At 39.3% G+C, this 25,313-nt stretch overlaps 3 protein-coding genes across 3 annotated transcripts; all 3 read left to right on the forward strand.

Annotated features, from left to right (window-relative positions):
- The first annotated feature begins 1,804 nt into the window (after window positions 1-1,804).
- Window positions 1,805-5,671, forward strand: LOC144641552 (uncharacterized). The gene is made up of 3 exons (XM_078500578.1): window positions 1,805-2,109; window positions 3,215-3,561; window positions 4,192-5,671. Exons 1-3 carry the CDS (start codon window positions 1,838-1,840, stop codon window positions 4,524-4,526), a joined length of 954 nt encoding a protein of 317 aa, XP_078356704.1. The 5' UTR covers window positions 1,805-1,837; the 3' UTR covers window positions 4,527-5,671.
- Window positions 5,672-10,964: 5,293 nt separating this feature from the next.
- LOC144641648 (uncharacterized) lies at window positions 10,965-13,812 on the forward strand. Its single transcript, XM_078500692.1, has 2 exons — window positions 10,965-11,229; window positions 13,017-13,812. Exons 1-2 carry the CDS (start codon window positions 11,163-11,165, stop codon window positions 13,475-13,477), a joined length of 528 nt encoding a protein of 175 aa, XP_078356818.1. The 5' UTR covers window positions 10,965-11,162; the 3' UTR covers window positions 13,478-13,812.
- A 3,552-nt stretch (window positions 13,813-17,364) lies between these two features.
- LOC144641504 (solute carrier family 22 member 15-like) lies at window positions 17,365-25,274 on the forward strand. Its single transcript, XM_078500511.1, has 8 exons — window positions 17,365-17,981; window positions 19,623-20,050; window positions 20,592-20,798; window positions 21,257-21,391; window positions 22,010-22,104; window positions 22,548-22,656; window positions 23,208-23,419; window positions 24,369-25,274. The coding sequence occupies exons 1-8, from the start codon at window positions 17,649-17,651 to the stop codon at window positions 24,476-24,478; spliced, it is 1,629 nt and encodes a 542-aa protein (XP_078356637.1). The 5' UTR covers window positions 17,365-17,648; the 3' UTR covers window positions 24,479-25,274.
- The last annotated feature ends 39 nt before the right edge of the window (window positions 25,275-25,313 follow it).

A 25,313-nucleotide genomic window follows, 5' to 3' on the forward strand; every position in this document is an offset into this window, starting at 1 on the left:
TAAGATAACTCATCCGTTTTGTTAAAGCATTTCCCCCCTTGATTTGGACCAGTCTTGGGACATAACAATAGAGCTAAAACGAAACGTATAAAGTCAAAGGAATCTTTCCATCGATTAACTGACAGCCCTCCCCGATTAAAAAGTCCCTCTCCTCTTGGATTTTTTTGTTGAATCCACCCACATTTGCAAATGATTGACAGAAAGCCACGGGTCGGAACTTTTTGCTTGGCATATCTTTTGGACGACGGCTACTCACACCGTGTCGGAACTAGCAAGAGTTTTTATCGCTCAGTTCCCGATAGCATCGATCAATGCTGTTTATATAATCAAGCGAATGTGGTTGTGTGTCAGTTTCCTTCCTACGAAAAAAATCACGAAAATGAGTGGAATGCTTTCCTATCGACACAGAACAAAAGCTAACAGGAAGCAACTCAGTGTTTGCACAGGACCTTTTTTTATAAATATATATCACAAATATGTACTTTAATTATGCTTTTAAAACATAGGGTCGGGGGGGGGGGGGGGGGGGGGCGCCCCCCCCCGGGGATGGGGGGAAAAAAAAGAAAAAAAAAAAAAAAAAATTTTTTTTTTTTTTTCCCCCCTTTAAAACGCACCCTTTTTGAAAATTCTTCTCAAAAATTTTACATCTCCCGTTTTCCAGACTTTTCATTTTCGTGGACAGGCTAGAAATTTCAGTTTCCCTCGGTGTCTGTCAAATTTCCCGGCATTCAGTTTATGTCTAAATGTTCAGTATCGCTTATATCAAAAATATTGATTTACTTAGACTAAAATAAACGTCGATGCAACAAACCGTGACAAACTCAATTGCAATATGGCGATCACGATTCACGAACAGAGGCAACGGCAGCGCAGACAACACAAATTCACTCCTTTTTACTGTTTTTGTCATGCATGAATATAATTTTTCAGCTGTTATTTTATTTCTCAAATAACTTTTATCCTATTTCACAAAAATTCAAACATAACCCCGCCTTTCAAATGATTTAGGATTTTTTGCTTCATAACTGTGGTCAACTTTACTGCGTTCCTTGGTGCTATATTAAATCATTGACTCTCGAGTTCTAATCATGAGAGCCTATGCATATATTTAACGTGTAGGCTGTTTAGTTATAGCAGCCACTGTCTTGAGTTTTCCAGTTTCTCGACACCCTGTTTATTTCAATAGAAGCTAGGGTAAAAATAAACAAGGCTTCAGCTGACTGGAGAAGAAAAATAATATTGTTCAAAACTTATTGGTTTCCCAACCGGCTCCCAACCTCGTCTCCATGACGCTTTTCCCTTTGAATGGAGAGAGACCTGGAGACAAGGTTAGAAGTTTCCACCTCGTCTAATCTCTTACCCTCCCTCCCTCATTTTCCTCCCTAGCCCCTTTTACTACTTCATTACCCCGACAGAGAGGGGGATAAGTCAACAGGGTCTCATAAGCCGTGAATATTTTGGATTTTGCTTGCGCCCTGGATAGATTTTGTTTATCTTACTCCATAATACTTTTTTTGAAAGATCGTCTTTACTCATGTGTCACCCTTTTTATTAGAAGCAGCGAGCTCAGTAAAATTAATGTTGGCAAAAAAGATGTACAAGCAAATACACCAATGGTACAAGTCCACATCGTTTCCTACTGTTTGAAAAAAATCGATCGTATGCAAAATAAGCCGTTTTATGTGACCATATGTCTTCTTAGCAACAATATATTTTTTAGCAATAATAAAGAAGAATCAGTTGATTGTTCTGTTTTGCTGTCAACTGATCGGCTTGTCATAATTTTCGTCGAATGTTACCAGAAGCTATTTATGCCTCTTCGGCTTCTTCGCCAGCCATGCCATCCACGACTTGTACATGTGGCGAATTCCTTCTGGTGGAATTCTTGATATTTTTCGCCGTATTCCTGGCTGGGTTTGCAAGCAATGCTTTGTTTATTTTAGTGAGCTGCAAAGAGCTTGTGAATAACAAAGGCTGCAAAGTTAAGATCTACAATAATTATCTGGTGCACTACTCCATCGCAAATGCTATTCTGTTGATCAGTATGCCGCTCGATATCATCAGCTTTGCTTCAGGTGGATCGTGGTATTTCGGGGAGCATTTCTGCAGGTAAAACGAAAAGTTATATTTTCAATTTTAGTCGGCTGCAATTTGATTGCGGACGACTGCTTTGACACAAAATCAGCCTTTTTTAATTTAGAGCGTTTGTTCGAGCGTTTATATGCTTTCTAAAGAAGTCAACATTTTATTCTTAGTAAAGCTGTCCGAAAAATTTTGGTAATTCTCCATTATTTAGCTTTCTTTGAGTTGTTCTCAAGTTTTCTTTATCCAAGATGTACGATTCAAATCAACATTTGAACTTTTGGATTCAAATAAACATTTGAATCGCTTAGCGGAAATACTGTCTTTAAACTGTTATGATAAGGGAAAAATCGAGGCGCCTGTGAATATTTTGATTACTCTTTGCCTTGCGCTTTCATGCATAGATTTATTCAAAGAAATCCTTTCCCTTTCAAGTGGTAGAAGTAAGGTCTATGGCATTACTACAAGTTTGTTGATCAACACTGGAAATTAAAGAGAGAGTTTTGATCACATTACTCATGAGTTAAGAATAAACTAAATGATACACTTCTTGTTAGAAGATCTCAAAAATTTGCATAACAGACCACTTTTCAGTGACAGGCTGTAATATGTTCTAAGATCTTCCGTCGATTAACATCAAATGGTTCTGGTTTTTTTTAACAATAACCATTTCGAATGAGCGCAGCTTGCTTTTTGGATGCAATTCTCTCTTTATGTAAATTCGGCGCTCTGTGAATTAATTTTAAAAGACTTGCCATGCTGGTTGTATGAAAACGTTTTGTTCACTGTTATTACACTTGAAAAAATACCAAACTCTTATCGGCTAAGAGATATGTAATTTTTGGGAAACACAGTGCAGAGAAAAAGTTATTTAGTGCAAATTACAGCGAAGATTTCCGAAGTTAGTACGACCAACCTCTGTGACATGCCGACCGTCATCCGAAGAATTGCGAAGTGGCTGCTTCCAGTGCTTAACTGTTGAACTTGATCCAAACGCCTGAGGGAAGCTGAGGGAGTTTTAAAAGAATTTGAAATTGTGTTAATTTTCCTCGGCTTGTGTTTTTATCAGGCTGTGTAAATGTAAATTTTAAGAAAACACGACTTGACGAAGCCCTTAAATTTATCTGCGCAGGTTGCACTTTTTTGTTGAGAGAGCCCTATACGTTGCCATAGCAACCCACGTCCTGAACATGGTACGGGATACTTTCGCACCATTCGGCTTCCCTGCCATGCCGTTCAGCTGCACAAGCACTTGGATTATATCACTGGTGTTCATGTGCCCACTGTTACTTACCACCACCATCGTAAAGACGCCGGAGGGGTGCATACGCTGTGAAGTAATGAAGAACAGTTTGGGAAGGATGTGGATGTTTCAGTGGAGCGAACAGCTGTACGTGGCCATTTTGCCTCTGATCGCGATTTGGTTTTACAGCAACAAGTACGGCGAGCATCCAGACTATGAAGCCATTGACAAAGCTGGTAAGAACAAGGCCTTTATTTTAACTTTAAAACAAACTTGCAGCCATGCATGTTAAGAAGGTCTTGAAGGGGAATATAAAATCCCATTTCCCAGCCCAGATTTTGCTAAAATCCCATTTCCAAGCCTATTTTTCCCCATTTTCCAAATCCCAGCCTAGTTCTTTTGCTTATTCGTTTGTGATTTCCATTCCCAGTGACCCAAATTCATTTTTCCTGATTTGCCCAATCCCAGGAAACGCGTGAGTCCGACGGGTCGCCATCTTGGCGAAGATGAAATGACTCACAGTTTTTCATCTTCCCATTTTTTCGCATTAATCACGGATCCAAGATGGCGGCCCGTCGGACCAACGATCGACCGACCACAGAAAAAGGAGACGTGAAGCAGTATATTTCTGAACCGGTTGTCAGACCCTGGAAATAAAGATAATTAGGCTCAATGTTTTATCGATTGTGAACTTGTCCAGTTTGGAAAAGTAATATGAAAATGGCAACTAACTGTTTAGTGTAAAGATAACAGACTGCATGACAGTAAAAAATGATCACAAATTACTATTCACGCCAGTCGCTGGATCCACAAGATTTTACTTTAAGTAAACGCCCTTTAATGAAAGATATATTTTTTCTCTCAAGGCCCGGATGACGTTGGTGGTAAATTCAAGATGAATCTGCGCTCGATATGCATTGCTCTCGCATTCACCATCTTTATCTGTACCAGTCCAGCTCGTCTTACTGAGATCGCCGGCGGAGATTTCAAAATGTGGCCTGGGCACCAGGTTATCTTTTCCTTCATCCCTCGTCTGCTGATCTACGGGCAGACCATAATATTCACTGCAGTGTGTGCCTACTACTATCCGGGCTTTTACCAAGGAGCCAAGATTGCCGCAGGAAGGCTGTGGAGCTGCCGCAAGATACCGGAAAAAATCATCGCTGGACAAGAAGATGAGAATAAAGAACTTCTGTCATAACTGATCACGATCTGTATTGGGAAGTTCCTTCAGATCTTTTTTTTTCTTTCTCATTAGTGAATATAACTGAGCAAGGCCTTAATTGTCACTCGCATATTGATTTAAATACCTGGAGGCAATGGTTCGATTTAGCGCCCAGGGACTTTGCACTAATTTACTTTTGGTAACTCAAAACTGTAACAAGAGGGTCTCAATGGGGTGGTGGCTTTTACGGTTAACTGTTAAAATTTTGGCTTTTTTACGGCTAACGGTTAATTTATTTCCATAACGGTTAACAGAAGTTAACAGTTAATTTTCATTGTTTTAAAAAGTTAAAAATTAATTTCCATTATTGAAAAGCATATTTTAGGTCTCAGGGCCATTCTGGGACGATGAAGTGAACTAGTTTGGTTTATTTATAATTACTGACCGATTTTTTAACGTGCTTCAAAGAAGGAAAGGATGTAGCGATAGGCTCTTACCGATAGTGCTAGCACTTTTTTGGCATTATTTGCTTTCGCGAGCAATTTTTTCTACATTTTATCCCAAAAAGCACTTCGAATTCTAGCATTATTTTGGATTTTCGACTGATTATTTGTATAATTTTGTCTGGGGAAAAGGTTTGATAGGTCAGCGGTTGCCTTCTAGAAACCCAGTCCATCACACTCCAAGATGGCGTCATCCACGTTGTCATCGAGGAACAATGGAAGACAGCCAGCCAAGGCAAAAAAGTGAAAAATGTTACTGAAAATCTGAATAATGTTATATTCTATGTTTAAAAAAAAATCGGAAAAAGTGAGCATTTTTATGTAAACCACGAGCACTTTTTAAAAAAATTAGCATTATTTTAGCACTTTTTCGCAAAAACAAGCACTGGTTTAAGCATTTAATGTTTTTTTTTTACGAGCACTATCGGTAAGAGCCTAAAAGGATGTAGTGATTTTTAAATGGCAGTAAGGGATTAGTCATTATTTCAGTTTCAGCCCTATCAGTTCATTCATCTGAACCCGGTTCTGACTTGTGAAAGTATCTTCCTAAATAATAGAAGCTGGAGCATAACTCTTGCTCCTGAAAAAAAAAACAACAACTGAATCGCATCCCTTCACCGCGTCTTTAGGATGTGAAGCTATCATGTTACTGAATGGCGCGTAAATGTCATTTTTTTTTTTAAAAAAGGCCACCATATATTTATAGGCTCCTGGGGCTATAAAGACTAAACTTAAGACCTAAAGCCTAGAAACCCACCATCAAGCAGCACATGCATACCCTTAATACTTAGTACCGTATTTTCTCGATTAAACGCCGGGTCTCCAAGCTGTATTTGAAAATAAACCCCTTAAACAATTATTAAAGGTTTAACCTGCTTTAAAAATAATGTCTAAATATATTGCTGTCAAAAATAATGAATAAAAATCATTTCTGAGAAACATAGGGCTTGAACAAACTCCTGGAACCAAGTAAACGCCGGCTCTATCGGGCCAAGTTTGAAATAAACGCCTTCCCCCTCCCCACCTCCTCAAACCTCCCACTACCCATCGGTTTACGTGTAAACCTCAGGATAATGTATACTGTTTTATTGTTATGCATAAACCTTAATTGCCCACCAAAGTTTACCGACTTAAGTTAGCCATTTTTCTTTAAGCACGGTTTGTAGATGGTGTGAACCAGGAATTTGACTGACAGGCACCATCATCACGTGCTTAGACGATTGACCAATCAGATCGCGGGTGTTAAAAATATTATGTGACATGTCTTGATGCTGTATTGACGTTTCAACTAGGCTGATATTGAGGCCTTCCGGCGTTGAGTCACCTGTTTCGTGTCCTCGCAATCTCTGCAGCCCAACGTTCCGTTTCCCAGCGCCATTCTACTAACATCGACAGGAAGGACCGAAAGAGTGAAGCAACATGTTGAATTTGCAGAGAATGGCAATTGCTGTTACCCTAATTTTCCTTCCAGTTGGTAAGTGTGAGCTACGATTCTAAGCAAAAGCTCCAAATAACGTTACGGAAAAAGATTTACATGAGTAAAGAAGTAGCCGGGTTGTAAACTGATATTGAAAAAGAATGAAACAGTTTGCAAATATCTGAAATATACTAAATATCAACCCTCGCTTTCAGTACCGGGCCGACACTAAGTGCTCAAGTTCAAGTAATTTATATGCGTTACAGAATCGCTGCAAACATGTCGCTCATATGCAAATAAGGCTGTTGTTTGTTTTTGGTTTTATTCAAAGCACTCCCTTGTGGGGTAATCGAGCATTCCTTGTGCGCATAGTAGTGGAGCGTAACGTCATAATCAACAAGGAAAAATAATGAATGAACAATTTTTTTCTTTGGCAAAATTTATAATTAGTTTTTTACTGCGTCGCGAGATAAGCGTTTGCTTGACTGACCAAGTAGCTTGAACGGCGGTAATGGTAGAATCTTGTATCTTTTGTAGTCCATTCTCACTGATCGTCAAGAATGCGGAGAATGTGTGACTTGAGTGAGGAGGGTCACGCACGCTCGCTTAGGTCACGCTATTGTCATTTTGGCCCAAGCACAATTCGACTAGTGATATGGACTGCTTTCTTTTCGAGACTGCTTTGTAGTGAAACTAAAAATGTTTTCTCTCAGAACAGCATTCAATACTCAGAAATTTTATTTGGTTGTTGTGTCGCATAGCTTCAATATTGAATGTTTATTTCATTTTCATTCATGTACAGTTCTTTCGTGTTCTTTTCACTAGCCATTCTATTCATGATACAATATAATGATAAATGTCAGTTAACAAACACTTTTATTTTTAATAGCACGGTGTTGTTGTTATTGGACCAAGCTCACTGACTCTCTTCCGTAACTTAAGCCTCAAATAAATAACAAAACCAAATAGTCACAGGAATTTAGTTTATGAAAATGAAACGTCGCCCGATACATATATGATTTATACTATAATTAAAAGTTTGAGACTGCAGGCTTTTTTTTTTTTGGGGGGGGTTTGTTGTGTTTTTAAGAGGTTAAAAAAAATTTTATTTTTGGGGGGGGGGGTTTTTTTTTTATTTTTTTTTTTTTTGGTTTTTTTATATGATTTATAAAATGTAGCAAAGGATTTGCGACGCTGTCCTCCTTTAAAAAGAATGTTAGGCTACGCACCTCGGTCGTTCCGGGCGGTAGTCCTAGCAAGAAATGGGAAACCACAAGAGGCAAAGAAAGTTATTTTGATCTCCCACCGTGTAGCCCCTGATTTCCTTGGGCTAGCGCTAGAAGGAAATACATCGGTTGATTTCATCACTTCGAGAATTGCCACAGAGTTAATTATTTTATTTCCAAATCATTTAAATAGGATTCAATTGCGTGAGCTCGCTGGCGCCTACAAATGAAACGATCTGTCCTTGTTCCATACTTTGCTTACCACACTTTGATTTAAAGATCGAATATTCGACAGGAAAAATAAGAGCGCCTGTGTCTAGTGTATATTTTTCTGTCGGACCTCACCCATGTTTTATCGCGGTTTGTAAGTCATTGAATAGTATATCAACGATGATATCGAACAGCTAAAAAAATGAGTATCTGCCACAACTGAGGTTGAAAACTGAAACGGAGACCCTGATTGTCTCATATTTAGATTAACTATTTACAGTTTCTGTTTCATGTGGTCATAACTTTCAGCTAGGCTTTCAGTGTGAAAGGCACTGCCGGACTTTGACATAATGACGAAGCTTCAGCAAGAGAGGAAGGCTTTATGGCTGTCGGGCAGCTAGAAAGCTGTTCGCCATGAATCGTGGGGGCGGCCGGAACAGCTACTCGTAACGCGGCTATTCCAACAGTAGTATTTTTGCGGCACGGCTACCAATTTTAGCGATATAGTTTTTTAAAAAATATTCCTCGCTCAAACCAACAGTGCTTCTCTGTGTTTTGTTAAGCCTACCCTGCCTTACAACTTTCGAAGTCGTCAGTTTAATAAAAAAAATAGACTTTTTTCATAGTGCAAGTTCTTTTTGGCGGTATAATTTTTTCTATCTCTTTTTCTTCGAATTTATCTTCCTCAAGTCTAGTACTGGAGTAGTTTTTATTTTACTCCTGCTAAATCTTTTTAAAATTGCTTAATAAGGCAATTTAAAAATCGCTACATTTCAGAATCGCTAAACATAGCAGTCCACGAGCTCGCGAATTATTATGCGGTTTCGTTGCTCGTCCGGATCCTTGCCTGAATTTCGCTTTTGTTCACAATCTATGTACCAGGAACAGATATAACGATCATTTAACCAGTAAGCCACCTAAAAAATATTCTTTAATTCGAGTTCCTGATTCCTCATCAAGCCTAGCCGATCTGATCAAGCTGGTACGATCATCAAAATCTCTTTTCCGTAGCGCAGGACATCCGGTAACATAAAGGCTGCTATTAGATCTGCGGAACCAAAATTAATAGCTGTAATTTCTCAAGGCTGCTGTCATCCAAACTAATCATACTTAAAACAAAAATATAAAATTCAATTTTCGATTACTATCTGAACACCGTTTTTTTGAATCAATAAACAATCTGTTGTCAGGCTATTCCACTCCTACCGAGTGAAAACGTCACTGGGATCTGAAACATTCCGTTTGCAGAAAGTCAAAGTAAAGTGAAGTTTTTGAACGAGTTCACAAGGCATAGTTTCGTGCCATGTTTCAGTTTCCTTTATTCCTCAGTTCAAGGACGAAAGTTCAGTGCTGTCGGAATAATCGCCTCTGTCCATTAGATAATCGTTTTCGGACAATGGCTTAGCCATGCCAATATTTACGATTTAAAATGTAAAAATTTAAAAATCTAAATCTAAAAAAAAATGCTGTGTTAACATGAGAATAGGAAGATTTTGCGATCAGGAAAGGAAAAAGAGCGTAGGATCGGAGGTTGAAAATCTATAAATATACATAACATATGAAACACATACCAATACACACATGTGTGTGCCATATATAACTGAGAATGTCTAATGACGTTGCATGTGTTTGTTACTTTATATAGTTCCGCCGCGAGAAAAATAACGCCTGATCGCAGGTTATACATAGTAAAGTTCGATAAATTATGACACCTTTAAAACAAACACCCACGCCTTTGATATCTCAGTCGATCACAGACTTGATCAATCTAATTTTAGATCTTCAATAAAATTATTCTCCCCAGATTTTTTTTAATCATTACACTGATCACTATCACTAGCTATTGGACATTTGGTAAGCTTGCAAAAGCACCCACTTTAGCAATTTAATCACCCACCAAAAAAAAAAAAAAAAAAAAAAAACAAACCGGACCCTTGCTACGTTGACCCGACAAGCTTTTTTTAAGCTCGTAAAATGATTTCAACCAATCATTGTTAATCGTGAAAAAGTTTCTGGAGAGAGTATAGAGGCCCTCGATTCTGAAGTATCAATTCCTTGTTAAGTTTCCCTACAACTTATTCGAGTTTTGATCAGTTTGATACATTAACAGTTTGAAAATCGACTCTCGTGACGTTGCCACTGTGACGTGTTTTTTTTTTGTGTGGCTTTTTTTGTGGCTCGCCCTCACTGAGAAGACGAAGCTGGAAGGATGTAGAAATTATTTATTAAGCCGACATTTCCGATACTAATCAAAGTCAGCCAAAATCTTACCTCCCAAATATGTGCATGTGTAAACGTCAGCTACTGTAATCGGATGATAATTCTAAAAGGTTTGTTGACATAAGATGACAAAAACTTAGTGGGACACCATGGCATTAGTGTCCGTCAGTCACGCAATTGGGCGTAATAATATTTATTGATAGAGTAACCTTGTTTCATAGCCATTTACCAGTTCACAATTCTTATAAATTAAAGTTTTCGTTGTCAACAAATCCTTGTCAGTGGAGCAACTTTGGAGCTTTTTGTTTATTTCCCTTTTTTCGTTGGGCGAGCAAATTGGCGTTTCCGTGACGATTTCGCAAGAGAAATCTGAGAACGGGCGTCATCGAAAATGTCCATGCAGAATGTCATCGCCTCACATCGATTTCCTCAAGTCTTGCAAAATATACCCTTACAGTTTTCGCTCATAAAGTAACTGAACATTCAGAGAACGAAATAAAGATAACTTCACGGTAACTAGCCAAAGTAGGCCGGGTCGAACGACAGTGGTCCAACATCAATATTCTTTTGTTGTGGCTTTTTTGCCTGCAAAATAAAATAGTTCGCAGTCTTCGCAAGGCCGACGATCAATTAACGGTCATTAACCCAGAATAACCTTGTTATCAAAATAAACATTTAGCAAAATCTTGAATCATGTGTTTGTAGAGAACTACATTGCCAACCTTACCTCTCCGAACATCTGTTGTAAAATGTCGAAATCCATACCCAAATCCCAGTTAATCTTGGATTAAGCTATAAAGTAAAATTCTGCTGGTCATCCAAAACGCAAAACGTGCGTGCGCTAGCGCAAGACTGTCCCATATCGGAATAACGTCATTATCCATAGGCGTGGCTCTAGCTGTTGACACGCCGCGGAGGTGTAGAAACATTTCCACGTCTTCTGCCAATAAAAAGACGTTCGAGTGCTGTGTATATTCATTTCAAGCAGTTTACTTGTAACGCGCAAAGCGAAGTATCAACATCAGAAGACGACAGCCCCAAAGATTTTCGACATTCTTTACTTATTCGACAAGATTACAAAGCTTACCCGACTCGAATGAAGATGACAAATTGGTTTGTAGCGTTCTTGTCTGTCTCCCTGTTGCTCGCATTTGGTGGCTGTGGTGAGTTGAACTTTTGTTATTAGCAAGAAATCCCTGCGTTAGAGACAGCTACTGTTGCTGTTGTTAGTAGATTTTGATCTATCTTTGTCACCGAATTCTGGCAATTACAATATTCTAGGACCTGATTTACTTGACCTTTGAGCGAAAATATCAGACGGCAACCGCGAAATATTAAATGATGTTGATAAGAGCCTGATGTAATACAACGTGAACAGCGCTTTTGTCGGTACCAGCTAAAATCGCAATAAACCTTAAATTTGCCCAAATTATTATTCAGATAATTTGTTATGAAGTTATTTAGCTGGGTCATTTTTTTCTTTGAACAACGTTTTGGGATTGCGACACTTTTATTTCAGCGTGATTCTGATTGCGTTGTACACAGACGTAGGCACACTCTTGATTAGATTAGATTAGACACATATTTGGAAAAAGAAAACTTAAAGTAGCTATAAACCTTTGAGTTTTGTATACACAAAACTAGGTTAAACTAGGGAATATTTAAATAGAGCAAGCAACTGTGCATGAATTGCAAGACACGATCTCGCTGGTGTGAAATATGACCCGTGGAATGTAAAGCAGCGAGGGGGCATTATAAATATACATTTTTAAAAATTACAAAGAAATTATCCTAATCATAAACTGGGCAAAACAAAACATCACTAAGCATGAAATGGGTAGCCAAGACATCTTTTTTCGTTTTAACTGAATAGTCGCGAGGATGTTTCGCAATAATATTATGCGTGTGCCGCAATCAAAACCATGTTGAAGACGTGCTTTTAGTTCTGCCATGCAGCCTGTTTTCTTGCTTCGTTGAAGACTTCCGGTTAAAAATCTCGCTCTCTACAGGTAGCTCATGTTCCCGTGACGTTAACTGTTAAACATCGTTATTTCCTTTAGCATTCGTTTAATACTTTGAAATCACTTTTAACCTTTTTCAAACGAGAATAATATTTCAATTTTAAGCAAAAGTAGAGTGAAAAGTTCAATGATGATTTTCTTTCTCCAAGTAAAAAATTAATATTTGTCTTGCACTTCTTTCTCAATCAATCGAACAGGCCAAATAAGATGGTCCAGAGAGAGTGAGAGAGAGAGAGGGGGGGGGGGGGGAGGGGGGAGGGGGTATAAAATCCCATTCCCCAGCCCAAATTTTGCCTAAATCCCATTTTCCAGCCTTTTGTTTTCTCGATTTTACTTATTCACAGTCCCAGTCCCTTGTGTTTTTGTTTGTTATTCCCCGACCCCGTGACCCCAATCCCTTTTCAGGCCCCTCAAATAGAAGAATACTGTTTTAAACAGTATACGTAATCTTAGATAGGTGTCCCAATAAACTAAAAAGCAAGACATTCATAAAGATTCAGAAAGATTTGGGTTGGTTGAGTGGTTGGTTGGTTGGTAGCCCGTTCCAGGCGTTCGGTTAAGTTTGGCGTTTTCGCGCTTCCCAACTAACCGAACGCCTGGAAAGGTAGTTGGTTGGTTGATTAATTGATTGCTTGATTGATTGATTGATTGATTGATTGATTGATTGATCGATTGATTGATTGATTGATTGAGCAGCTCATTCGTGCACCCAACAACTTCCAAATTTCGAGCAAACTAAAACCATAGGGTGAAATGCCAGTCGCCTAGATCTCCGGCCTCGGGTTTGAGCTGAGGGCGAGACGACGATTGGCATTTCTGGCTATGATGATGATGATGATGATGATCGGATGTTTTTAGTGAGAATTCGAATTTTGATTTTCAAACAGATTACATGTATTTGAAATGGTTCTTTCTTATTCTTTCAACAGCATACTCTCTTAAATGTTACAATTGTGTCACATCTTCTGAAGAGACATGCGATAGAAACCAAACTCTACAAGAATGTTCAAATGCACAACACCAGTGTGCAACAGCTATGTACACTAATGTCGACAACAATGGGAACTTTTATTCTCAGACGTACAACAAGCGCTGCCTTCCATTAAACTTTATAAACAATTATTGCAACATTGTCAATAAATCAGGGCTGATACATAACTGTTCAATATCATCCTGTGCAGAAGACTACTGCAATGGTCCGCCCCCAACAACACCAACAGTTCCTACAGTGATAAGCACCAGTCCCTTTGAAGGCACGACCCAGGAGCCATCTACAACCGAACCGAAGAAAGAGGCGAGATCTGGAAGCCCATCTACAAACTTGACATCAAGCGTATTTGGTCTGGCAATGATCGCTTTGTTCTCGGCAGGATTTTGGAGATTTGCATAGTTAGCTGAGACAATCCCTAGAAATGATACACTTTTGACACTGTGCTTGTTGTATAGTTTACATTTTATGGAATAGAGTGGGGGGGGGGAATCGTTAAAGTTATATTTAGCCCCTGAGGCCTTTATCTTTTCAAGACTAAAGAGGGTAGAAGGGATGCTTATTAGAAGTGATTGCTTTTCTGTTCGTTAACTGTCTAAGATCGAACATAAGCTAGGAGGAGGCTTAAAAGATTGGGTGACAGGGGCTCAAAAGAACTTGTAAAATAATGGATATTTTAATTAATCATAAACGCGTGTATAAAAAAATAGAAGTTAATTCCTTATTTTTGAAAATAAGTGTGATTTCTTTTTTTTCAAATGCTAGTTGAAGTGTAGCGTTATAATTCCGTTAAGACGGATAAAATTAATTGATGATCTTTTTGGGAGTAGAATAAATGAAGTATACCCTAGGTTAACGTAAAAGAATAAATGAATGCGTTATTTTGCGATGCGATGTTATGTACTTTTAAGAGTTTCGGAAGAACGAATATTTAACTTTGTTCGACTGGAGTAATCAACTCGTTCCCTGTACTTTTCCTTTAAAATTTGTAGAGGCATCGACCGGTCACATGACCTATTATATACATACTTTTTACGCAGGACACGTATTTGAATAAGAGGTTGATGTAGTGTTGGAGATGAAAATCCTGCAAATGCAGCGATAAAAAAAGAAAAACGAAATTGGAATGATGCATTATTTCTCGCCATGCCTCGTTTATGTTTAATATGATTGTTTTCTTTTTTCTGTTCATGTTACTTTTTAATGAAAAAGTATAAGATATTGCAACAGGATACTGTAAATAAAAAACTAGAATACGTTAATAAAAAAATTTCTTTTTCTTTAGAGAAGAACTAACTCAAGTGTTTAGATTGAACAGTAAACAAAACAGAACGAATAAAGAAGCCGAAGATTCATCAGTACGGTCATGCGTATGGGATGGCCGAGGAAAAAATGGTTCTCCCTTTTTAATCCATTGATTCTTAGTTCCTTGCCCCCGGGTGGGGGATAGGGCTGGAAAATCCATGGGAAGAGAATGAAGATGAAGAGAATTCATGATAAGGCTCTTTCAACTAAAAATACCTATGTCAAGCCCGTTTGTAGTCCCATCCCGGCAATTAAAATGATGGAACCCACACCAGACTTGAGTGAGGTTTAGAAAAGTTCCCAGGTTGTATTTATTCTTCCCTCGCTGTCTCATAAAAGAGAGGGGGGAAAAAAAAACCCCTTTGAGAGTGCCACCTCTTTCCGTGCAAGAATTTGTTTAGTCGTCATTACACTAGCCTGCGTCGCAGACTTACAGTCTAAACCGCCGGTAGGATTTTGTGACATGTCCGGCTGCAACGCAGGCTACATTACACTCATTCCTTCTTTGTTCACGGAGGCTCTCAGAATGTAAAGGGAAGCGGGGGGAGGGGAACGGATCACATGGAGAGTAACCCTTTGCCCCGCACCTACCGTTTGTTTCGCCCTCCTCGCCGCTTCTCTCTCTACCATCAATTACGGGCCACCGCAACAAGCCGTGTATGCTTTATTTTGTTTTGGTTTTGTTCCCCATTTCGTAAAGTGCTGATATCAGGCGAAGCCTATAGCCATTTGGAAAATATATGCAAAGAACCAAGTCCGGAAGAGTCTGATGAGCAATATATTGTACAAAAGTCACCGGTTACCCCCGTTGGAAAAGGTTTGGTTGGGGTGCTCCGCTGAGGTGTAGAAACCCTAACCAGGAGCAACCAGGGTCGTAGCCACAAAAAAAATTATGACTGTGGCAAATTCTCTTCCTAGATATTTTCTCCCCCACCCCCCCCCCCCCTCTCCCTCCCAAAAAAAAATGCAAAAATCGTATGGTCTTCGAATGACACTTGGACAATCTTCAGACTAGAAATTGCAAAAAGGTGTTTGAAAGGAAAAAAGTTGCTCGAAATATGAAAAGTTTTTTTTTTTTAATTGCAATCACACAAAAGTACATCACTTACAAAAATACAAAAAAAGGATGCCCACTACTCAATACTTACTATTTACAACACTTTCACTACTTACAATGCGATGCTTACTACTTACAGTGAAAAAAAATTATTTTTTAAATACAAAAGAGACTAAAATACTATAACACTATACATAGCACAGGAGCTAATTGACAGAACTTACACTGCACTTACAAAAAAAACTGAAATTGTCACTAAAATAATACAGGTACTCACTATAACAACAGATCTAATGTAACTAAAATGATAAAGGATAAATATAAAAGACAAAGAAAATGCACCTTAACCTGGCTCTTTTACTTAATCAGTGGTACGTATACGAAAGCTACCGCATCGCTTATGCAGAGAGTGGTCCACTTTGTTTCATACTTTTTATAGCTAGAGTTTTTAATAGCGATTTGTCTTTCACATTTGACTTTGCTTTCCAGTAAGGCAAGAAAGACCTTTATGCTAGGAGTCTCTGACTGATTTCTTGCGAGATATAGATGATATTTAGCAATAAGAGGATAGTGATTGAAAGCATGATAGCTGGTGTTCTCAGGTCTGTATCCATAAAGAATTTCTGAAAAAGTAGGATTGAAATTGTCAGAGCGATTAGTATTCCACCATTCTATGACGTCTTTCCAAAATAGCTTAACTTCGGGGCACTCGCAAAACCTATGGAGAAGTGTCTCATTTTTACAGTGGCAGTGTTCGCAATGTGGTGACTCTTTTATTTTCATTCTATAGAGTGAGAGATTGGTAGGTATGATGTTATGTATGAGTTTATGCTGAAAGCTTCTTAATCTATTTTAAACGGTGATTCTAAATGGAAGTTCGTAGATATCCTTTAAGTTTGTCACTTGATTTCTTAGAGAGATTTCGACGGTAGGGGGAGTGAAGGACCTTTCCGCAAGCATCAAACGGGCTTTTTTTGCGGAGACGATATCATCGCTATTTGAATCAGCCTTTAGGAGTTCGCTAACACCACCGACACTGTTGCACGTGATTTTTCTTTTCCACGCTTTGGGGATAACTCCGGCGTAGTCGAGGAAAGTGCATCGAACTCTGAATTTGCGCTTAAAATTCTCGAAAGAGAGGAATTGGTCGTGATTGTCGAGGAGATCACTTATTCTTAAGATGTCTTGATTTACCCATGTTTTTTAATACACCGTTTTACCATTCGTCTTTATGAACCGGTTGTTCCATAAAATTTCTTGTTTGAATTCATTTGTATTAAGCGGTTATTCTTGCCACACCTTAAGAATATTTTTATAGAAAGGTGGTAAATTGTTAAGGTTCAGAAATTCTAGGTCGAAATTGCATTGAAATAGAAAAGCTCCTCCGACTTTACTTAATAAGGAATCAAGGCGGGCGCACCAGTGACTGCCAGCCGATTCGCAATAACGATTAACCCAGGTAATCTTTAGTGATTTTACAACATCTTCAAAGTTAATCATATTTAGACCGCCTTTACAGACTGGGCCAATCAACGTTTTTCTTTTAATTTTATCAGGTTTGAAATTCCAGATAAAGGAGAAGATGATGCTGTTGACCTCTTTTATGAATTCGGCAGGAACGTTTAAGACGGAGCAGCAATAAACAAGTTTGGCTAAATTCTTTACGATGGCTATTCTGCCTAAGATGGTTAGATGTCTTTTGCACCAGATGTTATGAAAAGTTGCCAAAAAGTTGCCGAGCAACTTGTGGAAAGCCTTATGCAGACGTTTTTTGTGCTCGTCACGCGGGAGAATCGCGCGACGAAGCTAATGAACGTCTGCATAGGCTTTTAATAACCAGAAGTGAGAACGATATGCACGAATAAGTTCACTGCCCCCCCCCCCCCCCACCACCCCCCAGTTTCATTGACATTCGCCTCGTGCGTCACACAGGTGGCTGTCTGCATTCGCAGGCTGCTCGGTTTGTCGAGATCAAAGCATAATGCTTCGATTATATGACTAATAACAATTCAGAGTACGACTGATGTGTTTTCGTGAGCATTCCTGTTTATATAATCTAAATGCCCTGTTTAAAGGTGTCCATTGTTTCATTGTTTTGCAGTTCAAATATATATCAAGTTACAAAAGTTGCTAGGGGTCGTAAAAAGATTCACTAGTCAAGAGGTTGTCACTCACAGCTCACAGGTCTAACAGGGCAAACACAAATCGAAGATGGCTCTTGATGTAGACACGGTATTACAGCACATCGGCCAGTTCGGCCCATACCAAATACGCATTCTCGTTCTATTTTTGCTAACGATTTTTCCCGTAACCTATCAAACGCTGATAATGGTTTTCATTGCGTTCGAACCGCCGTGGATGTGCACCGAAGGTAGCACTTCGTGTCTAGGTGCTAATTTCACCAACGGTTCAACGGCTGTAGTGTACAGTACGGCGACAAAACCCAAGTCCCTTTACGAGAGGCGATGCTCCTTGAACCGAACAGACTGGAAATTTGCCGACTATGACCTCTACGACGGACCGCATCTGACGATTGTGAACCAGGTAAAAAAATTGATTTCTTTTATGCATTCTGGATGTACCGTATTAACTAATCATGACGGGTGTTCTTTGTCTAAAACACCTTGTTGGCACCATGTATAACATTGTGTGAGTTTTGACTACTCACCTTTCACAGCTTTGGAGAAAAGATGTTTTTTTAGCCTGGGGTGTTTAGATAGCATCAAAACCTTTCGCAAGGCAAAATATCAAATACACACTCTTATCTCTCGCGTGTACCAAACACAAGCACTCACTGGATAAGAAGCTTTTTTTTCTGACAGATCAACTCAAACTGTACAAACACGCGCACACATTTTTAATTACACATACAGATCACGCGATCTATTATGGATAACGACCAGTCCATCTTTTTTCGTAATCCGTCGAGCGTGAACGAGAAAAGCCCAAATTTGTCATACCAATGGCCATTTTGCCACTCGCGTACATTATGGCTTCACGTTTGATGAAATAAGAAAAAAGAGGGACTAATGATTGCCTAGATGACCTAGATTCTTTGTCACTTCAAGCGTTACGTTACATGACAAAATAAAGTAATTAATTAACCAATTAGGTCCTTTGTCAGTACAAATTCACTAAACCAATCTAGAGCCCAGAGTTGGCGAGAAATCATCAGTTGTCTTTTCTAACATTCTCTCAGAACACACCAAATTACAGTAGTTAAAGCATGTCTCAATTTTCAAAATTCCAGGAGAAGGATGTCCCGGAACCCTCTAACCAAATTCTACCCTTTCAAACTACAGTGTTAGAAACTGTTTAGAAGATAGGAGGGGGTGAGGGGTGAATAGAGGTACGCAAATTCGTCGATCCGTGTTTAGCATAACCCAGAGACCGATCTATTCAATATAATAAGTGGTTTATCTATAGTTTTTTTTCGTGATTTTGGCAATTTTACTTGCACGCGCTCCCAGGGTAGTCTATCGAAAATTAACCTGCCCTTGCCTAGCTGAATTAGTCAGAGGCACCAGCCTCATGAAGAAAACGGTCTCTATAGGACTTGGAATTTTCTCTGGTGTAGTATATATTGATGGTAAATCCATTTCGATTACTTCCTTTCCGCTAAACAAAACTTGAGCAGTTGATGAAATAAAGGAAAGGTCAACATTTCGAACTATGTCTATGGCCGTAAAATTCCGGTTAAAAGCCCTGGGCTTTTACAACTTGGTAAGGGGTTTTGGGTGGGCTTATAAACGGGAGGGCCTACTGATCCGGGGGGCTTATAAGCGGAATAAAAAAAAAACGTTTTGAAACGAGCCACTTCATAAAAAAGCAACATTTAGCCATGTTCTGTACTGTCATCTAGCAGAGGAGGGTTTATAACCGGATGCATTTTTTTTTTGTTTCCAGTTTCCAAGTAGATGGGCCAATAATCAGAGGGGCTTTTTAGCGGGGAAGCTTATAACTGGAATTTTATGGTATTCATACAGTAGAATCCCGATTTCTCGAACTTTAGTCCAGAGGAAGCGAAAATTGCTCCATGAAATCGGGAGGGGTGGGGGGGGGGGATACAAAGAGGTACTATTCAAGGCCTGAATGAAAATTTGTGCAAGAAATTGGGAGTTTCGAGAAACCAAGGGTTCGAGAAATCGGCATTCTGCTGTATATCGTTTCTTTCTTTGTTTGCAGTTTGATCTGGTTTGCGGGCGTGCTTTTCAAGCTTGGTTGGCTAACTCGATGCTGTTCTTTGGTTGGGCTGTTGGTGCAATAGTGCTTGGCATCATCTCAGACAAATTCGGCCGCCGAAAAGTGTTATTCCCTTCGCTGGTAACCGTCGTGATAGTGGCATTTGCCATGGCGTTCGCAAAAGCGTATTGGATTGTCGCCGTTTGCCGATTTGTCATCGGGTTTTGCGAGGCTGGTTGCTTTATCACAATGTTCGTGTTGGCGACTGAATTAGTAGGGCCTGAAAAGAGAGCGTTGGCAGGGACCCTGGTATGGATCTACTTCACAGTGGCCCTCCTAGTACTTGCCATAAAGGCCTATTTCGTGCGAAATTGGAAAATACTTCTGATTTTGTCGTCTGCACCATTTGCCTTTATTGTTGCTTTTTGGAAGTAAGTATGAGCTCCGCTGTTAAAATAAACGACAAATGTTCAAAACGAAATTTGCAGTTTGTAGATCTCTCTACTGGCATTGATTTTAGCAAGGCAAAATTTAACGTAAGATTATTCCACGTGCAGCTAACTGTGTTTTAAATGTTCAATACCGAATCGAGTACTACTGAAGGGAGGAGAGTGGGGGGGAGAGAGGGTGTAATAGTTTGTATGTTGGACCCAGGATTGACCGGTTCGAGTTTGAGTGCTGTTATGTTCCTTAGCAGGAAAATATTCCACACACAGGCATACATTCGCACCTGCGATGGACTAGCATCGATCCTGGACAAGTTGATTACTCCCAGTCGCTTAGGTTATATTGTTCATGTGTTGACTCTAAGTTGCAATCGTCGATGCAAGCCTCGTTCGGTCAGCGGGATCTAAGTACACACACTACCCGACTTCTCAGTTTATAGTTTCAGCTTGAACAATTCTGGGTGCTTTTCTATATCTATACCCTAGCCCTGCTGGATCACAATGCTATACATTTTATATCATCTAGGTTAATTCCCGAGTCAGTTCGATGGCTGTTAGTAAACGGAAGGAAAGACGAAGCTCGTGCAATCCTGGAGAAGGTTGCTGTTATTAATAAGAAGGAGATGCCGAAAGATGAGCTCTACGTTCCTGTTCAGTCTTCAAGGAAGAGCGTCGTTGAACTTTTCAAGTCATGGAAACTTGCTAAGCTGTCACTTATCCAGTGTTATGCCTGGTATGTACCTTGTTTTGTGAATTCTTTTATTTGGACAGTGCCTGCTATAAGCTAGGCATAATAATTGGCATAACGGTAGTCAGGGTGAAGGCTTAACTGTAAAGACCAGTTCAAAGAGTAATAAGGGGGTCTGTTTGGCGGCTCTCGTGCATTGCGCACTCACCAAATTTCAGAATTTTATGTCAGTCGACGAGAGTGTTAATTCGTAGCAGTTAAAATAACGCATGCTGTTATAGCAAGGAAAATTCGATTGTATCAAGCTTGTGCAGGCTGTAAGAGAAACACTCTGCTCCACCCTTCGATCTCGTACGCGTGTACTTATACAAAGTCCGGCGGTACAAAGCCTAAGTGCGTATTTGACTAGCTCTATAGCTGAACCTGGTATGTGCATGCATATACACTCCATATATATTTTCAATGATGTTTTTTAATGAGTTTAATCAAACTTTTATATACAGGTTTGTCAACGGAATGGTGTATTATGGACTTTCTTTGAGCGCTGGAGAATTTGGCGGCAGCATTTACTTGAACTTTGTTTTGACAAGTCTTGTGGAGGTTCCTGCCAATATTTTGGTTATCCATAATTGCAACAGGTACCACCCACAACAACTATATGATATCTATGCAGCCTAGCATTCTTGTTCAATAGTCTAACCCTCTTGTAATAAAAAAAACTGTCCACTTAGGAGAGATGCCCACTTATGTGATGTTACAAATGTAGTGTTTATATGTGGCTGAGACCATGACTAAGTGTCTACTTATGGGAGGTCAAAAATTTGGTGTTTAATAATAAAGTATTATTTCGTTTGTCTCACGACGTAGTCACGTGTGATGGAGATCGAGACGTTTCGACTGCATACTGCTAGTCTTCTTCAGGCGATAAGGTCGACTGGTTGTGCGTTAGCTTATAACTACACACTTTTACACTTTTAGCATTCTTTTAACATTCTTTTACACATACTTTTAACTTTTTAATTTATGCGATTCGCTAGTCATATTTAAATTTTTAGGTCCATTTTATCACTTCATTTTTATCCGTCGAAGACAGCAGTCTGGCTGTCGAAAGCTAATAATTTTTAAAATATTTTACCAGAGAACGCTTTTTACTTTCTTATAATGAATCCTGGTATCGGATCTTCAATATTTTAAAGAATCCTTTATACTGGAGAAGTAATGTGCTAGCTAATGGTCTCCTATTTTAAATTGTGTAGGTTTGGTCGAAGAAAGACAGTGGTAGTACACATGATAGCTGCGGCCATTTCAGCTGTGTGTGTGTCATTCATACCTGCAGGCACTGATAACAAAGGTACTGTTGTTTAATTCTGGGCCTCATTTAACACTGTTTGAGACTGGCTAGGGTCAGGGTGGTGTGTGTACATGGGAAATGATAGCCTGCGAGGCTAGGGAAATGAAATGTGTTTTTTTTTTCTTAGTACAGCCCATCCACCAGGAAAACCTGACATAGTTATGAAAACGATTGCGATAGACTGCATGGAATCCCTTCTTGCAAGGCAAGAAGCAAAATGCTGCTTGGTAGTACGGAAGGGAGGAGGGAGGGGGTTAAGCCGTGGTGAACTAACGTGGAAGCCGGAGTTTATATAGTCGTTGTAAAAATAACAGGGAAATTCGCCTGAGGGAAATTGCACTGACACTTTTATTCAATTCTTCCAATGAAGTACTGAAGAAGAAAATTTGTATTTCAAGATCACATTTTCAGTGTTATTTACATTAAGTTCTTGTCGCTCGTAGGTTACATTGGAGGCCGAGTGACACTTGGTACGCTGGGCAAATTATTCATCACCACATCGTTCAATGCTATCTACGTTTTCTCCGCGGAGTTATTCCCTACTGTTGTAAGGTGTGTAATATGAAAACATTTAATTTTAGACAGTAAGCTTGGTGGGCCGGAGTCACTGTGTTGTGCTCTTGGGAAAGACTCAACTATCAAAGTGCTTCTTTTCACCCGGAAGTCAAGGAACAGGCAGTAAGTTGCTAGGGCTACCTTAAAAAACATCGGGGTAACTTGTGATGGACTAGCGTCCATTCTAGGAGGAGAAGCAATACCCCTTGTCGCTTTATTTTTCATTGATTTTGAACAAAGGTGCTCAGCTAATCACCTCTTCAGGAACGAGATGGCGTCTGGAGCGAGTCTTATCTAGCAGTCGCTTCTGGGACAGTTACTGTAAACTGCGTAGACATGCGCAAATCGTGGAGGGTGAGGGGATGATGGGTCTCGTGACGAGGCGGGACAATATGGCTTGTCAGTGATGGTTCCACAAGCGACTGCAAGATGAGAGTTGCCTCAAATTTCCTGTCGATTCTGATGTGACGAATTTATTAAGGTAAACTGAAGGAATTCTTTACAGACTTCATAGTCTATACTAACAATATTTTGTACTTCATTTTCAGGAATAGTGGAATGGGAATGGTATCCGTAGCCAGTCGCATTGGAGCTGCAAGCTCGCCATTTGTTGTTCAAATGACGCGAATCAATCCCATCCTGCCGTTTGCACTTATGGGCGGCTTGTCGTTCATTGCAGCTGTTTTCTGTTGGATTTTACCAGAGACTGTTGGCAAAAGAACTGCTGAAGTCATGGGTGACTCTGATGAAAAGGAACAAGGTAACGATTGCTTCTATGTATTCACCACCTTTCTATATTACTACGAATCAAGAGAACTACATATTCTCTTGTACGAACTAGTCTTAAAGGCGGTTGCTTTGTTTTTATGATGGTAAAAACTTAGATCCTTTAAAATGTCATTTTGAAAAGCTGAGTTACCCGAATGACACCAATGAGTAAGACTGTACTGAAATCTTACAAGTCTACAATCATTGACAAGATTCGTTGGCGCACCCACCCCCATCCCCCCATTTCAGTGCTGGATAGCGCAATGTGCCCAAACTCCTTGCGCAGTTCGTTTCAGTTTGTAAGCAAAAGTAGGCAGCAATTAAAGGCATTATTTTTTAAAATGTTACGCAGCATTATAAAGGGGGAGAGGGGGCAATTGCGCCAAGGTTTTGTCAAAGATTGTAGTCTTCTTAGTTTTTCGAACAACTTTCAACTTTCACTGCAAATTTTGTCCCACTCACATGAAGCTGACACAATCAACTGTATTCCGCTTCTTTGTTTCCTTACTTTTGCTTTTTTTATTGAGGTAGCGTGGCCGAGCAATTCAGAGATTCTACCCTGCAAGTAGCTGGATTTGTTCTTGGTCGTTCCAATTTTAAATCCTTGGTCACGCTTTGAAAAAACCAACTGGTCTGCATCCCGCCAGTTGGGATTTTTAACTATGTCATTTATGTTTAATCATTCAAAATATTCCAGTGTTTTCTCTGTTTCAATACCATCTTGGAAACTAGCTACAGTGGAACTTCGATTTAACGAACCTCTATATAACGAAGTCCTCGGTTTAACGAACGACATTTTTCTCTCCAGTAACGGTAAAATATATGGAAAAGAACCCCGATATATAAAAGGAAACCTTGTCCATTGGCCCTTCGTTCTATTGAGGTTCCACTGAACCTCAAAGCTATTTGCTTGTAGACTTACAACCTTTTTTTACTTGCAGATTTAGACAATCAGCTAACAATGGCTTTCAACGCTGAAACAGGATCAATGCATTTTTATCAGGATGAACCTGAGCAAATGGATAAAATGGACGAACCGTTAACAACATAGTCACGACATAATGAGCAGTCAAGCTCAAGATCCTTTCTAATTAATAATTAGACTACGAGCCCGAGTTTTCTATAAGAAAATAGTCAACTAGGTGCAGCCGAGTTGACTATCGTTCATAGAAAACAAGGGTAAGTTGTCTAACCGTTGAAATTGTCTCTTTAAAAAGCAACGCGCTTATAGAAAACAGCGGGAGTCAGAACCAATCAGATTCGCGGATTTCAAATAGAGAATGGGGCTGAGTTTCTACTCATGGCTGATAGTGTACCAATAGCTCAGCCAATCAGATTGCAGCATTTGCATTAGAACAAAAGTAGAATTTTACTGATTATACATATATCAGTATATATTAGTGGGAAAATATATTGTCTAAGAAAATATATAGTATGAGAAAAAAAACGAGTTGCTGTTTTGCATAACATATGCCGGCTGGCAATATTAAGTGAGGTATTTCTTTCACTCCTTTTTCCAGCTGGAAAATAAACAAATTAGTTATTCCGTACATGTTATACATTTACCTATGTTGTTTTCAGAAAACAATATTATAAATCATTTATTAATCAAAACCGTTTGGTAAACATATCTACCAATACGCAATTACTCAATTAAACAGCACGTGTCCGTTACACGTAGGAACATACAGTGGGTACCTCTATACAAAGTATATTATACTACTCTTTACAAAATATATTATTATCTATTTTATATATTTTATTATATATCATTATTATTCAGAGGACATGGACACAATTGTACAACAGCTGTTACATTAAAGGCACAGACCAATATAATGGTAGCGACCGCGTTGTTATAATGTAGTGTTGATTATCAAAAACGT

Source organism: Oculina patagonica, chromosome 2 (genome assembly GCF_052425735.1).
Source record: "Oculina patagonica isolate OP01 chromosome 2, crgOcupat, whole genome shotgun sequence".
Classification (NCBI taxonomy): domain Eukaryota; kingdom Metazoa; phylum Cnidaria; class Anthozoa; order Scleractinia; family Oculinidae; genus Oculina; species Oculina patagonica.